The sequence below is a fragment of the Hyperolius riggenbachi genome, chromosome 7, assembly GCF_040937935.1.
Source record: "Hyperolius riggenbachi isolate aHypRig1 chromosome 7, aHypRig1.pri, whole genome shotgun sequence".
In the NCBI taxonomy this organism is placed as follows: domain Eukaryota; kingdom Metazoa; phylum Chordata; class Amphibia; order Anura; family Hyperoliidae; genus Hyperolius; species Hyperolius riggenbachi.
This window is the reverse complement of record NC_090652.1, coordinates 255,745,540-255,762,280: the sequence shown is the minus strand read 5'-3', so window position 1 is coordinate 255,762,280 and position 16,741 is coordinate 255,745,540. Positions and strand designations below refer to the sequence as shown.

The window sequence follows — 16,741 nt, the reverse complement described above, 5'->3', positions numbered from 1 at the left end:
GTGGAATCCTAAACTGAGGAGTCGGTGGATTTTTGTACTGACTCCACAGCCCTGCTATATTTCACTACAGTGCTTTTTTAAGAGCAATTTAACATGTCTTCCATTTTGCAGTATCCATGAAAAGCTAGCTGCATCCCACAAGGGAGCCATGCCTCATTAAATTGTAACTGGTAAGAAATTTTAGTGTTCCTGTATTCTAACCTTCTGATGAGCCATTAGTTCTAAAAGTGCTGGTTTAGAAAGCTGCTTTCATTGAACATTAAATATTTGGCAGCTCTGTTGCATATGGTTGGTAATGCATTGTGTCTTGTTCTAAGCACCTTGAATTGTTTTGTAGAAGTATAAAAATGTCTTAGTAAAATGGCGTACCCAAAACTGTCTCAGTATAATATAATACAAAGTGTACAATTTCTTAAATGAGAACTCAACCCATCACCATAAGATACCATGGATGTGGTGCACGCAAGTACGGTATGCGACTGACAATCAAGTCCTCAAAGGCCTTGTCTGCATTATTTGTTGAGAAAATTCCAGTGTGAGACATATGAATGCCACACTCTTGTGGCCACTGTGCTTTTTTTTTCATGACAGACACACATATAGAAATCTATGCGGGCATCTGTTGCCTTTAATCCCCCTGGCATTATGATTATTTCCGGATTTTAGGGTCTAAAAGCGGTGCACTTTTTTTTGCACATTTTAGACACTGAAACCGGAAAAAAAACCACACCGCAGAAAGATCCGCAGCAGCCCTAGCACAGCCTCGCCTTCCTGGGATCCAGTGCAGTTCTCCCTCCATCCTCCAGGTGGCACTGTAACCCTGTAGTGAGATCTCCGGCAGTTGTCATGACGACACATGGCGATCTCACCTGAGGGATGCTGAGATGCTGAGGACAGGAAGGAAAATGACTGCCGTCTGGGTGAGGTGAGTGAAACTGCATGCTATGCTCTGCCCAGTCCTGACAGCGGTTATCACAAGTCATGCTCGGGGTTAACGCTCCTGGCTGTTTTTTTACTCCCTGAACCTGACTCTGGATAACCAGCAAGGAGGTTAAGAAACCAGTCAGAAGAGCAGAGAAGAGTGACCTGTAGACCTCGGGCGTCACAAGTCAGGATCTTAAAGAAAACCTGAAGCGAGAGGTATATGTAGGCTGCCATATTTATTTCCTTTTAAGCTATACCAGTTGCCTGGCAGACCGGCTGATCCTCAGCCTCTAATACTTTTAGCCATAGACTGTGAACAAGCATATGCAGCATACCAGGTGTTTCTGACATTTTTGTCAAATCCGACAAGATCAGCTGCATCCTCGTTTCTTGTGTGATGCAGACACTACTGCAACCAAATAGATCAGCAGGGCAGCCAGGCAACTGGTATAGTTTATAAGGCAATACATTTGGAAACCTCCATATACTTCTTCCTTCAGGTTCTCTTTAAAGTGGACGTGAACTCAGAACTTCTCTCTGCTCTAAAAAATACACAACAGCATAATGACCGTTAAACAAAATAAAACATTTCTTTGTTACAGCTGATACAAATCCTCAAATAAATCTGCACAGTTTCTACTTCCTGATTCCTGGAAAAAAAAATTCAAAGGGCAGAGGTGAAACAGAGGGGGTCACTGGAGGCACAGGGGGGCACAGAGGAGGTACAGGGGACAGAGATGGCCCCATGTTCCGACTTAAGAACAGATTCAGGTTAAGAACCAACCTACCGTCCCTATCTCGTTTGTTAACCGGGGACTACCTGTATATGGCAAACATAATGCCTGTCTTCAAGTAGAGGGTTTGTGACTGTTTTATGGAAGTAGGAGAAGCAACAATCCATCTGTTCCGCAGCGTCACCCTGCTTACTCAAGACTGAGACCCTGTCCATCCTAACCTAAGTGAGATACCTACTATACCCCCCTTTCCATCCAATGCTTAGTGCCTTTCCTGTTACCTGGGTGAAGTATATTCTTAGATTGCCTACTAGCGCCCCCTGCCAGCATCATAATACAGCACTAGCAATTTTCAATTATATAATAACTAATTACTATTGTTTGCACTTTAATTGGTTCACTCTATTTTGTGCTAATAGTTGTGGTTCAAAAAATATTTGATTTACCGGTATCTGTCTTTTCAGCACTATATTTACTTTTTTGAATGACTAGTTGATTGCACATATTCTGAACCCGGGTTCAGATACTGGGCACACTGTAATCTGAACGTGTCCAGGTGGCATATATAACATGAAGCGCCAGGTATGAGCTATTGATAGAAATCTACCTTATGATTGAATAATTTGCTATTGGATTGAAGATAAATTGCTTTTTCATTGATGATTAGGAAGTTGATATAAAATTGGTTGTACATTTTTTGAATATGTTGAGTGGTGCTGTTTATGTGGGTGACCTTTTTCCTTTGAACTCATTACCAGTATATACAGCCATAGCACCCCCTACTGGCAGAGTGCGGTGTTTTGCATTAACATTACATGGGGATTCACAAGACTATTTGCCCTAATAAGGAAGTGGGAAATGTGTGCTTTGCTACTCTGGTGTTCAGCTATCTAAGTGGAAGCCCCTCTTCGCTGTCATATTGCGTACCTATATCCTTGGTTATATTATGTATGCCCGCATGTTTTTTTTCTGGCCACAGTTAGCAGTAACAGACATTATCACGCCTCCTCACACATTTTTTGCTGTTCATGTATGGTGCAGCATGGAGAGGAGGAACACTAGGATCACTACAATAACATTTTATTAAAGCAAGACTCCAAAATAGTGGGCAGTGATCTTGGCAGGGTTGACTGATGCAGTTCCCAAGGGGATATGAGAAGACACAAATGACTCATCTACCTAGTATCTGTAACTTCAATTCGTTCTAAACCGATCCTATAAAACTCAATCTTAAAAATTGTTAATAAAGATAACCTCATCTGTTTTTTTTTCTTTTCTTCTAGGTATGAATTTAAACAAGAGGGAACTCAATGAACATGTAGAATTTGAGTCCCAGACCTATTATGCTGCTTTTGCTGCTGAACTTGAAGCCTGTGCCCAACCAATGTGGGGTCTCTTGTCCCACTGCAAAGTCAGGGTAGGTAAAACATTTGTTTACTGTTCAAAACTGTGCTGCCCACAAAAAGATAGAATAAAAACTCCACAGAGCAGTAACTTAACAACACACCCAGTCATGCTCACTCAAAAACTACCTTACAGTGGAACTGAACTCTTGAACAGGACAGAAAGAAACATAGAGAAATGGACTCTGTATGAATTTAGAGAGTTTACCCCCCCCCCCCCCCCCGACCTGTGACTACTTACCACTGTAATTTGATCTCTGTAATGTCCGCTCAGGAATCGGCAGAGCAGCTAATTTGTAAACTCAAGATGTTAACAATATCTCTGCTTCCATGAAAGCAGGAAATAGAAATACTGTAGATGTATTGCAGGATTTGTATTAGCTGTAACAAAGTATTGTTTTTCCTTTAAAGGTTATTATGCTGTTTTGCATCTTATAGAGCAGAGAGGAAGTTCTAAGCTCAGTTCGGCTTCAAAGGACACCCAAGGCGAAAGATTAAGAGGCTGCCAAATATTTACTCCTTTTAAACCATGTACATTCCCTGGCTGTCTTGCTGATCTTGCAGAGAAGTTCCACTCAGGTTAACACACCGATTTGAAGGTCAGAGGTTCATTTTATTTCATCAGTAGTCCACAGAGCTGACGATTGCTTTGTGATCCCAACGGGTCCCCGTTCTCAAAGCACAATGCAGACAAATACGTATTTGTCTGCAATGTGCTTTGAGAAAGGGGACCCTCAGGGCCTTAAAGGACTTCCGAGGCCAAATTTAATAAAATCACACTGTACCTTTTTATTATCAGAATCCACGGAGGACGTCCTGCCCGTCCTCCGCTCCGTCCCGCCATCAATGCAGGATTTTCCGTTCCCCTATGGCTTGGCCCGACCCCACCGATCGGGTCGCATCGATTCCACCTGTAAGATGGCCGCCGCCATGCTCCGCGGCTGCGCAGTACGCTTTGCCGCTAGCGCGACTGCGCAGCCTATTGCCCGCCTTCCGCCGCGTATTAGGTCCCGGCATGCTCCCCAAGTGTAGGGCAATAGGCTGCGCAGTCGCGCTGGCGGCAAAGCGTACTGCGCAGCCGCGGAGCATGGCGGCGGCCATCTTACAGGTGGAATCGATGCGACCCCTTCGGTGGGGTCGGGCCAAGCCATAGGGAAACGGAAAAACCTGCATTGATGGCGGAAAGGAGCGGAGGACGGGCAGGACGTCCTCCGTGGATTATGATAATAAAAGGGTACAGTGTGATTTTATTAATTTTGGCCTCAGAAGTCCTTTAAACAATTGTCAGCATTGTGGACTACTGATGAAATAAAACAAACCATTGACCTTCAAATCTGTGTGCTAACCTATGTGGAACGCCTTGTATAGGGTTCCTTTTACAGGTTCCATCTTCAATAAAAGTTATTGGGGCACAAGTGGTATTGTGTAATTTGTTATCTATTTCCCCCTCCTGGAATTTATCAGCATTAAAGATGAGTAGGGAGTATAGCTGACAGGTTGCTGCACACTGTTACCGCATTAAAGGGACTCTGAGCACCTCTCATAGGCATGCCTTTAAGACTCCGACCAGTACTACAAAGTACTTAAAGATGCATACCTTTCTGTAGCTTGTGGTCTCCTCTTTAATTTGATGCCTGAAACCATTCTACAAATAGTTTTCGTTCGATGTCAATTTAAAAATCGTGGCTGCCATCTTGGCTATTTTATAACTTCGGAGTCGCCCCTGTCTTCTCTATTAAAGAAGTGCATCACTGAATGAAGCAGGAAGAGGAAGTGACACGCATGGCCATTGCAAGAGGCTCCTCAAGAGGGGTCATTGCACGACTTTGTTGGAAGTCGTCTGGCTTAAAGGCATATCCATGAGAGGTGCTCGGAGTCCCTTTAAGTGTATTGATTGGAGTTGCTGATTTCTTGCTCACAAAAGATCATTTACTGGTCTCAAAATACTCAGTATCTCTGATGCTTTTCATTGTGACACCAGTGAATGACACCACTGTGGACTGTATATACCAGAAAACGCACCAAACCATATTTGTACGTTTAATATTGTAAAGTTCATGCGAAGTCTTGGGCTGCAAGTTTCCAAGAAAGTCTTACTTATATGTCTGTTTGCAGGAAACACAGGAGTACACAAGGAATGTTGTCCGGTATTGCCTTGAAGCACTTCAGGATTGGTTTGATGCGATCAACTTTGTGGATGAGGTATGATGAGCACTTATAAATATCAGATGGAATCTATATTGGTCAGAATTCCTAACATCGTTGTTTGAAAAGTTGCTTTAGAGGGTAATAGGACAATCTTCATTAACTCTACATTCTTCAATTCCTGCTGAAGCAGTCAGCAACCAATCATATTTCTTCCATTGATTGCAATGGGAAAAGTTAAACTGCTGCAGGTCTCACACTTCTGAAGCAGGGTCCCCAGACTGGGGGATTGTGGTATTATATAGAGATATGCTTTTTCAAGCCAACGTGATGAAGTTTGTTTACAAACCAATATCTAGTAAACGCTAATTTATTTTTGGTGGGCCTTGCTGGGGACATCAGTTTGCTTTGTCCCTAGTGAGCAATGATAGAAATTGATTCTCATAACATTATTTACATTTTTTTGGTTATCCGCTATGCTTAATTTCCTCTTACAAACTGAAATAATCAGAGTAACAGAACCACATTGTTTACTGTCGGTTTGCAGGATTTCCCATTAAATTGTATGAGCAGTTTTCAAAATTAATTTCCCATCTCATGTCTTATCTTGTGTGCAATATACACTGTAGTGCATTTTCATAATAAGTTTAACAGATGCTAAAGGGCACATCACCTATTCCTAGCTTTGCAAACAAAGTATGAATTGCTGTTGGCATGTACTGTACCTCTAGCAGCACTCTGAATACATCCTTACCACCCTACCTCTCTTCAATCTCTGAGAATGGTAAAACGGGTGGCTTGAAGGGGGTTTGGCCTGTTCTAGTTTGGTAGCTTAAGGGGCTGAATCCACAGTCTATAAGCTGCTCTGGTGCTGGGAAGGGCTCAGTAGGTCAGTTGGGAGCAAAGAACCACCTCATGTCATGTGAGTGCAGCTGTGACTTCACCAAAAGCCATTACTGTAATATTGCCATGCGCAAACAGCACACAAAATAGTACCAGCGCGAATGCCAGCATAGTACCATGCATTGCGCACTCCGCTGTACGTAGGTAACGCAAGTGTTGTTTGGGTAAGGCACGTTACGCAAGTAGCGTAAAACTTCTTTCATTACCCATGTACCACAGTTCGCGCTAATCGCGCAATACTGGCAACATTGCTGTCTGTGCATGGCAATATTAACACCTTTTTTTAAATCAACCCCTTTGTAAATACAAATTACGTGAGCTTTATCACCAGTAAAGCCAGAAGTTCATTCCTCTGACCTGCTCCTTCAGAAATGATCCAAACCGCTGACAGGGATGGACAGTGTAACATGTTTTGTGTACAGTAGTTTTTGGACAACAGTTGTTGATTTCATAAAAACTGTACTGTCCCTACTCTAACTGTACGTAAACCATGTTTTAGCTGGTTTTTGGATGTGCCTCTGTTTTTACTCATCTGCAATATTGTTGCTTTGAAAGCTTGATCAGTCTGCTTTAACACCTTGTGAATTTGCTTATATCTTTAGAAGTAAATGTATCACAGTATCGTTTTCTTTCCAGCCTGCTCCAAATCAAGTTACTTTCCATTTGCCTCTACACAGATACTATGCCATGTTTCTCAGCAAGGTAAATAGTTCTGTTCATATTTTCCTTTGCTTTGTGGTTTAAGTATGCTTGTTAATTGTGTATTACTTATATTACTGGGCCTACCTAACCAGCCCATATCACATGATCATGTTTTTTGTACCGTTTGCCTTGTATAACCTTGTTCTACGTTGTTTAACCTTATGTCTGTCATCCTTGTATCACTGTATACATTTATTGTCCAGAGCTGCGTAATATGTTGGCGCTTTATAAATACAATAAATAATAATAATTGTGTGGCAATAGTGAGGCATGAAGCAGTGGTCCCTGGGGAACATGTGTAGTACCAAACTGGACTTTGTGTGGTCTTTGGTTAACTTTAGAGGGAATCTCCAAGATGTCCTAATTAAGTGTCCCTCTAGTTATCGTATTATATACATTACAATTAAGGTGGCCATATATCAAGCACTGTATGGCCAGATCGACCAATAGACACCTATCTCTCTGATTGAATATGATTGGAGAGAGACCTGCTGCCTGCTTATACACCGCAGGCTGACTTCCGATAGATTTCAGCATGAAATCTATCAGGTATCAGCCTAGTGAGGCTGCCGCTTCCACCTACCTAGCGAGGTTGGGAGAGGTGCCAAGCGTATATTGGACCTGCAGTTGTGTGGTACTCCCTTTGTTTAATGCCTCATGAAGCGGCATTGTGCCCGTGAAACGCGTTGCGGTTCTGTTCGTGGAGTATGTGAATAAATTGTCTTTATCTCAAGCGACAGCATTGAGTCTATTTCTGAGTGGCCGGTCCACCGCCGCCACCCGAATATTTTAAACATTTTAGCATATTTTATCCTTTTGGCGCCTCTGTACTTCTACTTGTCAAGATTTCCACCCTTGGTGAAAGGGTGACAAACCCTCTTTTCCTTCTTCAGAGAGCGACATCTTATTCCTGAGTGGGGACAGGTCTAATCTCCCCACCTGCTTATACAGTGGTTGCCTGAGTGGTACTTACTTGTCATTGCTCCTCCTTGATCCGATACATACTACACTATATTGGGCTCTCGGTTTCTCTGTTTTGTCGTTTACACTTGGGGCATCAGTCAGTCCTTGCGATGTCTAATGCAGTTACCCCCGCACATGCAGTCAAACACTTTTGTCTGAGATCTTTCCAGCGGATCCGACCGTGTCAAATTTGACTAATTTCGTACATGCGTGTTGCAACACCAATTTTCATCTTTTTCGATAAAATTATCAAATTTAATGGTCGATCAATAGATGTATGGCCACTTTTAACGTTTGAACGCTGTTTTTACCTTGCATATAATACACTTTGAAAGTGCATTCTTAATAAAATCTCTGTATCATAGTAAAGCTGGATGAAATAGAAATAGGTAGCAGTATTAGCTCCTCCTGCTTGCTTACTGGCCTTTTTAGTAAAGTGAGGTGTGGTGAGTAAGGGTGAGTGAGCACAGTTTCACGAGACGCAAAACGGCACCCTCTCGTTCCTGCGAGGGGGCCGCGGCAGTGAGAGTTACCTTACCCGGATGTTCTTCTCTTGCCACAGCGCTCCACGCTGTGCTCCATTTACCCGATACTTCCTCTCCTCTGACATAATTGTTTGTATTATCATTTATTTATTGTATTTATAAAGTGCTAACCTATTACGCAGCCCCCGTCCTGCAATCTTCTACGTTCCTTCCACTGTAAATAAATACATCTGTGTGCCAATTGGAAAGATCGGCTGAGTCAGGACTGAACACCTTGCTCTGCCTAGTAGATAGATAACAGGTGCTCTAAAGGGGCAACAATGGAGATTTGATATATTTTTTATTTCATGTGCTCAGTTTACTTTAAACCCTTCCTGTTTTGGTGGTTGTCTTCTTAAATGGTGTGGTCTGCTGGTGAATTCATTACTTCCGGCAGGGCTGCTCCCTAGCGTATATACATATGTGTATACATACATACACATACATATATATTTATTACTATTATTTCCTGATAAGCACAAGTGTTACACCCCTGTTGACTAGCCCCTCCGCACAGACTGCTTCACCGTTCTTAGTCCGATAGATGTGTCTGTAGAAGTTAAGGCAGCATTGACGAAAAATTGCAGTTGCAAATTTATTTTCCCTGTTAAATGGATATTTGGAGAAAATGAGCCATGACCCTGATTAAGTAGGAATAATGGTGTTGCTAATTGTAATGTACTTGCAGTCCTCTGTTAACACCTCTTTAGTACAATGAAGATGAACAGTCTTTGCTTTGTTCCATTTCCCCCGCAGGCTGTGAAATGTCAAGAGATAGATTTAGATTCTGTTCTTCCTGACCAGGAAATGCTGATGAAACTGATGGTTCACCCACTTCTCATTCAGGTAATGTGATGTCATTAATGTTATTATCGATTCATATGATTTTGTTATGGACTGAAATCTTAAAGTAATAATCCACCTATAGTGGGAAAATCTCCTAACCTCCCTGGCGGTATGATGATCTCCTAATTTTAGGGTCTAGAAGCGGTACAATTTTTTCAAGAAAAAAAAAAATCATACCACGAGAGAGCCTGGAACAGCCCCTGCACTTACTCGCCTCCCTAGAATCCAGCGCTGCAATACTCCCTCCGTCCTTCTGGTGGTGCTAGATGGTGATCTCACCAGAGGGATCCAGAGCCTCCAATGTCCAGAAGGAGAATGGCTACCGTCATCTGGATTCTGGGGAGGGGAGTTATAAAGCCCACTGCGCACAGGCTCTGCATTAATCTCCCGGCGGCTAGCATGAGTCAGGCTCCGGGTTTCTGCTCTAAGCTGCGGATTTCCGCTTTGAGCCTGACTCTGGGTTCCCGCTAAGGAGGTTAAGTACTAACCCCCCCAAAAAGGGTTTGATATAACATAGTCTATGGTACTTCACCTGCTGCCTGCTAGCGATACACTGTATCCTCTCATCTCTGGGGCTGGGAACCTTTTTTGGACATACATCACTTCTGGGTGTGTATTGGGAGATACTCACATCAGTATGCCAGGACCAGGGCCAGGATCTATGCACGTATCATATCATCATAGATCTGGGGGCCTGGTGTAATACTTCTGGAGTACAAGCACACAGTTTGCCTGCTCATGGAAGAAATGCCTTAAATATCCTAGGCAGAGTATTTTTTGATCTTGATTAACTTAGAATTATATTAGAAATAAACTAATTATTTTAGAAAACTCAACAATCTATAGGTGGTCCCCAACTTATGAACGACCCACCAATATGAACAGCCTGACAATGGGAAATTTGATTTTAATTTTTTTTTTCAAAAAGACCTTGTAGTTTTTGAGAAAATACATTTTAAAAAAAAATTAAGAAGAAATGGGTTTTAACCACTTCAGGATCACAGGTTTTCTTCCCTTAAAACCAAAACAACTTTTACATTTCAGCGCTCCTCCCATTCATTCACTGATAACTTTATTGCTACTCATCACATGTGAATGATCTATAGCTTGTTTTTTTCGCCACAAATTAGGCTTTTCAAGGGTGATATTTTATTTTAGTAATAATGTTATTCTCTATGCATTTTAAAGAGAAAAAAGAGAAAAAAATGAAAAGATACACTATTTCTATATTTCCAACCACTGTAGTTTTAAAATAGACAAAGATACCATAGATAAAACCAACACATTTTATCCGCCCACTTGTCCCGGTTATCACAACATTTAAATAATGTTCCTAGTACAATGTATGGCGACAATATATTATTTGGAAATAAAGGCACATTTTTTCAGTTTTCTGTTTTCTGTTTTTTCATTGTCATCTATCAGTAATTAAAAGCCCTTATCTGTAAAAGTAACAGTAATATACCATCATGGCATACATATTTAAAAAGCTGAGTGACTAAGGTAGCTATTTATGTATTGTATTTTCAATTATGTCACTTGTGGGTTTTTTTACAAGCGTTTTATTTTGGTGCCGAGTATATGAAAATAACAATTTTATTGCTTTTCATTCAGTTTCTTGCTAAAGAAAATTCACATGACATAGGTTTCAGTTGTCAAATATCCCAAATTATATTCTCTCGCTTGTCACGGTTAAAATGATACCCTATATACATCATCAGATAGCTTCTTGGGCACACCGCACACTGATAACCACAAGTAGCACCATTGGATTTTTGAAGGCCATTTTTTGCAACAAAAGTAATACAGTCATTCTTTCTTGGCAAAGCCCCTGGTGTCTCAGAACATTCAGTACAGGTCATAAACCAAACCATTCTGAAAACTAGAGACCTAGGCCTACTCAGATAAACATATTTTGTAACATTTGGATTCATGCCCTTTTGCTGAAATTGTACCAGAAGTTTGAAAACAGCATTTTTTTACAGTTTTCTTCAGTTTGGCGAGAAAAAATAATCACATGACATAGACTTCAACAATACTACATCCCAAATTATATTCTCTCGCTTGTCACGGTTAAAATGATACCCTATATACATCATCAGATAGCTTCTTGGGCACACCACACACTGATAACCACAAGTAGCACCATTGGATTTTTCAAGGCCATTTTTTGCAACAAAAGTAATACAGTCATTCTTTCTTGGCAAAGCCCCTGGTGTCTCAGAACATTCAGTACAGGTCATAAACCAAACCATTCTGAAAACTAGAGACCTAGGCCTACTCAGATAAACATATTTTGTAACATTTGGATTCATGCCCTTTTGCTGAAATTGTACCAGAAGTTTGAAAATAGCATTTTTTTACAGTTTTCTTCAGTTTGGCGAGAAAAAAAAATCACATGACATAGACTTCAACAATACTACATCCCAAATTATATTCTCTCGCTTGTCACGGTTAAAATGATACCCTATATACATCATCAGATAGCTTCTTGGGCACACCGCACACTGATAACCACAAGTAGCACCAACAGCTTTTTCAAGGCCAATTTTCTCCCCAAAGTGTCATTCTTTTTTTAAGTCCAGTACACACTTTCAATTAAGATTGGCCAATCACTGACCAATTGTACCACCTTACCATGTAGTATGAGAGTCAACAAATATTGAATAGTATGAGCAGATTGTGCAGGTAAACGCTCATACTGTAGTATGAGGGTTTACCTACACAATCTGCTCATATTATTCAAGATTCAATAGTAAAATTGATCAGTGATTGGCCAATCATACTTGAAAGTGTGTACAAGGCTTTAGCAAAGTATACTGAGGGCTTCACAATGTCTTTAAACATACACAAATTGGTACTCACCATTGTAGAAGCTGTAGAAAGGTGGAAGTCAGGAGGTCCGAAGGTGTCCGGCAGCCATGCCAAGGGTCAGAGTTTGGTAGATCAGCCATGCCAGAGGTCAGAGGGTAATTCGGCAGCCATGCCAGAGTTCAGAGGGTGGTCGTTAGTTATGCCAGGGGTCGAATTCCATAGAGTGGTTGTCAGCCATGCCAGAGGTCAGATCCAGAGAGTCAAATACAGTTCAATTATACCATAAAAAAAAGGGCAGTGAAAGGGTAAAAAAAAAAAAAAAAAACTAATAATGAAGGACTGTATGATAGGTCTCAAAGCAGGGATTAAGGCATAGTGCTGCTTTGGACGGACATTTCGGACAATGATATCGTGTGTCCCTTCGAACGTGATTTTTCCTGCAAACTCTGCACCTTTTTTGGGGGTATGGTTTTGATGCAGTTGGGGGGAGTGGGGCAGGAAAATGATTTCCCTCAAATCTGGCAACATTTTCTGCACGAAGTTGGTCTGGGTTTGGGGCAGGTTGTCCAGATTCAAAAAGGAGACATGTAATTATTGCCAGCTGGAACTTTAAAAAAGAGTCCCTGTTACCTGATTTTTTGTACAGGACAAAGGCGTTTTGGAGGCACATCTGGAAAAAATATAGAGCCACTTTTTTGTACCAGATCTTCCTCTTCCTGTTGAGCCTGTATGGTGCCAAAACCTGGTCGGACAAGTCCACTGCCCCCATGAACTTGGTGTACTCAGCGATGGCCAGTGGTTTTACTACTTCCCGACTACGAGTCCTCACAGTTGTTGTTGCCTCGGTGTGGATGGTGGTGAGGGCTAAGACATCGCGCTTATCTCTAAATTTTAAAGCGAGCAGCTCGTTGCTCCGTTGGCTGCAGGTCTCCCCCTCTTCAGTTTTTTATGAACGACCTCTGATGGCAGGCCTTTGCGATTTGCCCTGACAGTTCCGCAGGCTGGAGTCTGGACTGAAAATAAATGTTTGAACAGTGGAACACTCGTGTAAAAATTGTCCACGTAAAGGTGGTAACCCTGGTGGAGTAGAGGGTTGAGGAGGTCCAGTACTATCCTCTCTGTTGTACCCATGTAGGGAGGGCATCCAGGAGGCTGTATTAAGCTGTCCTTCCCTTCATAAACTTTTAGTGAATAGATATAGCCACTCCCATTTTCGCACAACTTGTACAGTTTTATCCCATACCGTGACCTTTTGTTGGGTATATATTGTTTGATTGCCAGCCTCCCGTGGAAAGGGATTAAGGACTCATCGATGGCTATTCTTTGCTCTGGCATGTATTTTTCTGCAAAAGTTCTATTTAAATGGTCGATGAAGGGCCTCAATTTAAATAGTCGGTCATGGGCTGGGTCGTCAGGTGGGAGGTGGTCTGCATTATTGCTAAAAGGTTAGCAGCATTTGGTAGCGGCGTCTGGACATTCTGGACGAATAAATTGGGATGCAGAGGATTGGATTTTTTGTCCAGTACAGTTGCTGTTCAGGTAATGGAGAAAGGGCCATATCGAAAGTCAATCCCAAAAAAACTTTCAAATCACGGGTAGTTGCAGGGGTCCAGTGGGAAGCTAACACACAGGTGGGATGGTCTGCTATGCGTTGCTGGGCATAGATATTGCTCTGATCGCAGACATACTGCAGGAAGCTCTCTGGCAAAAAAAGTTCAAAAAAGTCAATGGGCTGCATGTTGCTGGTGTCCACTAATAGGCCACTCCTGGCTGTGAAGGGAGGGAGGTTAGGGGTCTCCATATTAGATGCTGACCATTGTGGGTGGCTTAGATCATAGGGTAGCGGTTCCCTCTGTGGTACCCTTGCTGGCATGCTCTGCCTTGGCCTGGCAGCCCTCTGACCTCTTGGGATGGCATTGCTGGAGGTAGCTATAGGTGACCCTCCTTCAGAAGCAGTGTCAGTGTCACTAATGCCCCTTGCCTGCTCCGCGCTCCTAGATGGCTGAGCTGTAGATGGCCCAGCAGACTCAGAATCGCTGTCCGTTGAGTCGCTTTCTGACTCGGACGGCAGCCAATCAATATCTGTGGACTCCAAATCATCCTCAAATTCGCTGCTGCTGTGACTGTCACTGTCACTGTCACGCTCCAGAATGGCGAACGCCTCTTGCAAAGAATACATTCTCTTTGCCATCTTTATAGAAAATGTATATAGGATATAAACTATAATTGTATAGAGGCAAATTGTAAAAAAAAAAAAAGAGAGAGAGAAAAAAAAGAGTCCACAAAAATACAGCAGAAATAATATTCTATAAAAAAAAGCAAGGGAGGCTAGGATTAGATCAGGGTTGATCAGGGTGATCAGGGTTGATCAGGGTTGATCAGGGGTATATAGTCCTGGTATATTTATTTATCAGTCCTGGTATATTTATAAAATCCTCTAGGTGGCAGTCAGAATACAAGAAAAGAAGATCCAGTTACCTTGTAATCCTCTCAGGAGTGATTACAAGGTAACTGTATCTTCTCAAGTGCTGGCAACATTGTTTGTAAACCTCACAAATGAATGAGCACTGCTATTGGCTTATAGCAGTGCTCATTCATGGTTACAGGCATCTGATTGGTGATGGGAGTAATTACTCCCATTCATCAATCCCACCCAGAAATAAATGAAGCTGGTGCACGTGCACGTGCACGCACGGGGGCGCGCACCCACGGGCGGGAGCGCACGGGAGCGCGCGCGTGCACGCGCGCGATCGCGCCCGCACAGCACAATAGCGGCAGGGGCGTTTATAAACGCCCCTGATCCGCTAATTAAGTCAATAGGGGCGTAGTTATGCGTCTGGGAAATCCGAAAGTGGTTAAACCCATAAAATTAAATTTTCTGCGGTACACTGAGGGCACAGGTGGACAGAGGTGACACAGGGGAGGGACAGAGAGGGACACTGTAGGCACGGGGGACCAGAGGTGACACAAAGGAAGGCACTGGAGGCACAGAGGGGGCATAGAGGATGTACAGGGGACAGAGATGGCACAGTGTTTCAACATATGGACAGACTCCTGAATGTTATCTTATTATTGTATTACTTTGCTGTGCCCAACTTATTCAGCAACTGCCATCCTGAATATTATATATTGTTCAATAAAGATTATTTATATCCTTTTTTTTTTTTTACATTTATTGCAACATCATGGTTTCTCTCTCTTTTTTTTTTTTTTTTTTTTTTTTTTTAATTGATGTTGGTTTTTCATATACTGGGCCATATGCAATTCACTTTTTCACCTGAGTTTTCTCCTAGGAGATCATTTTTCATCTTCAATTTAAAATAACTTCCCAGCACTTTTAATCTAAAAAAAAAAGTACCAAAAAGTAGGCAAAAAAGTACTATCAAAATTATTTTGAGGGTTTTCTTGCTTTCTGGTGGCTTAAAAGGAATTTTATGAACATGTTTAAAAATATCACCTAGGAGAAAACTCAGGAGAAAATGCTAATTGCATATGGGCCACTGTGTCTGTATTAAGTTACCAGCTTGGCCTGTGTTTGTCTATAGTACATTTTGTCTGTGGTATTAGATATGATGCAATACTTGTATGTGATGCGTGAGAGTTCTGGTTTGACTTGACTGCTTGTATGAATTTGTTTTTCAAGCAAATTTGATCTAAAAAAAAGTTTATTTCCAAACTTAGTGTTGGTATTTTTTTCTGTAACAGGCAAGCCTGTCTGAGATTCACAGCAACATGTGGGTTAGAAATGGCTTACAAATTAAAGGACAGGCCATGACTTATGTGCAGTCACATTTCTGCAATTCTATGATTGACCCGGATATCTATTTGCTGCAGGTAAGATCCCTGCTATGATGAGTGGCCATTATACTATCTCAGGCTGTTGAGCTGTACCTTCTGATATATGCCATCTGTTTTAATTCATAGGTCTGTGCATCCAGATTGGACCCCGATTACTTTATTTCATCTGTTTTTGAGAGGTGAGATTGTACCGTTATAAAATACGCCTGTTCAAATTTGTATTTCCTTTCAAAGCAGTTTGGATCATTTAAAGATGAACTTAACCAAAAGATAGTATTGGGGACGAAAAAATATATCAAGACCTTGCAAAGTAAGAAGTTTAAAAAATAGAAAATAAATCAAGAAATGATTAATACTCAGGTCTGCAGGTCAGCATCTTTACTGCTGGCAGGTATGAAAAAAAACCTGGACAGCGCCAATTGTCCTTATCTATAAACACACCCACTGACAATGTGATAGGCTAAAAGGTTGTTTTTCTTTTTTTGAGATAGATCATACACACACAGAGGGACATACGGCTTGCTTGCCAGTTGGCTGTTATTTCCCACAATGCAACAAGGTTTACAAACAAGAAAATGTCATGGTGATGGACATTACATCACACTGCAGGAAGGAATTTCACCAAAGTATCAGCCGCACAGATGTCCAAGATGTTCTCATTGAGAAAAGGACTGGCAGAAAAGCAGTTATGTATTATGCTTAACCACCTTGTCCTCCTTGACGTATAAAAACGTCGAGGACAGGCACGCTCCCGCGGCCGATAGCGCGCGTGCATGCGCACTCCCGGCCGCGGATTCAGTAGCCCAGGAATCAATGTATCGGGCTATGGTGCCCGATCACTGATTCCTCTCCCCCGCTGAAAAAGCGACAGCTTCTCTCGGAAGCTACGCTTTTTCTGAGACTATGTCCCTCTAAGCGTACATTGTACGCTTAGAGTGACGTCATGTAAACAAACTCGAGGTTGCCATCTTGTGGCCAAAGAGTA

At 42.0% G+C, this 16,741-nt stretch overlaps 1 protein-coding gene across 8 annotated transcripts in view; it reads left to right on the top strand.

The window, feature by feature from the left end:
* The window catches only part of UBR3 (ubiquitin protein ligase E3 component n-recognin 3), a 329,771-nt gene that overhangs the window by 129,809 nt on the left and 183,221 nt on the right, over nt 1-16,741 (top strand). For all 8 annotated transcript variants that reach the window (XM_068245563.1, XM_068245562.1, XM_068245559.1 and 5 more), the window contains exons 10-15: nt 2,942-3,075; nt 5,177-5,263; nt 6,746-6,811; nt 9,055-9,144; nt 15,664-15,792; nt 15,883-15,935. In XM_068245563.1, the coding sequence (XP_068101664.1) occupies nt 2,942-3,075; nt 5,177-5,263; nt 6,746-6,811; nt 9,055-9,144; nt 15,664-15,792; nt 15,883-15,935 (559 nt within the window). The remainder of the gene's footprint in view (nt 1-2,941; nt 3,076-5,176; nt 5,264-6,745; nt 6,812-9,054; nt 9,145-15,663; nt 15,793-15,882; nt 15,936-16,741) is intronic.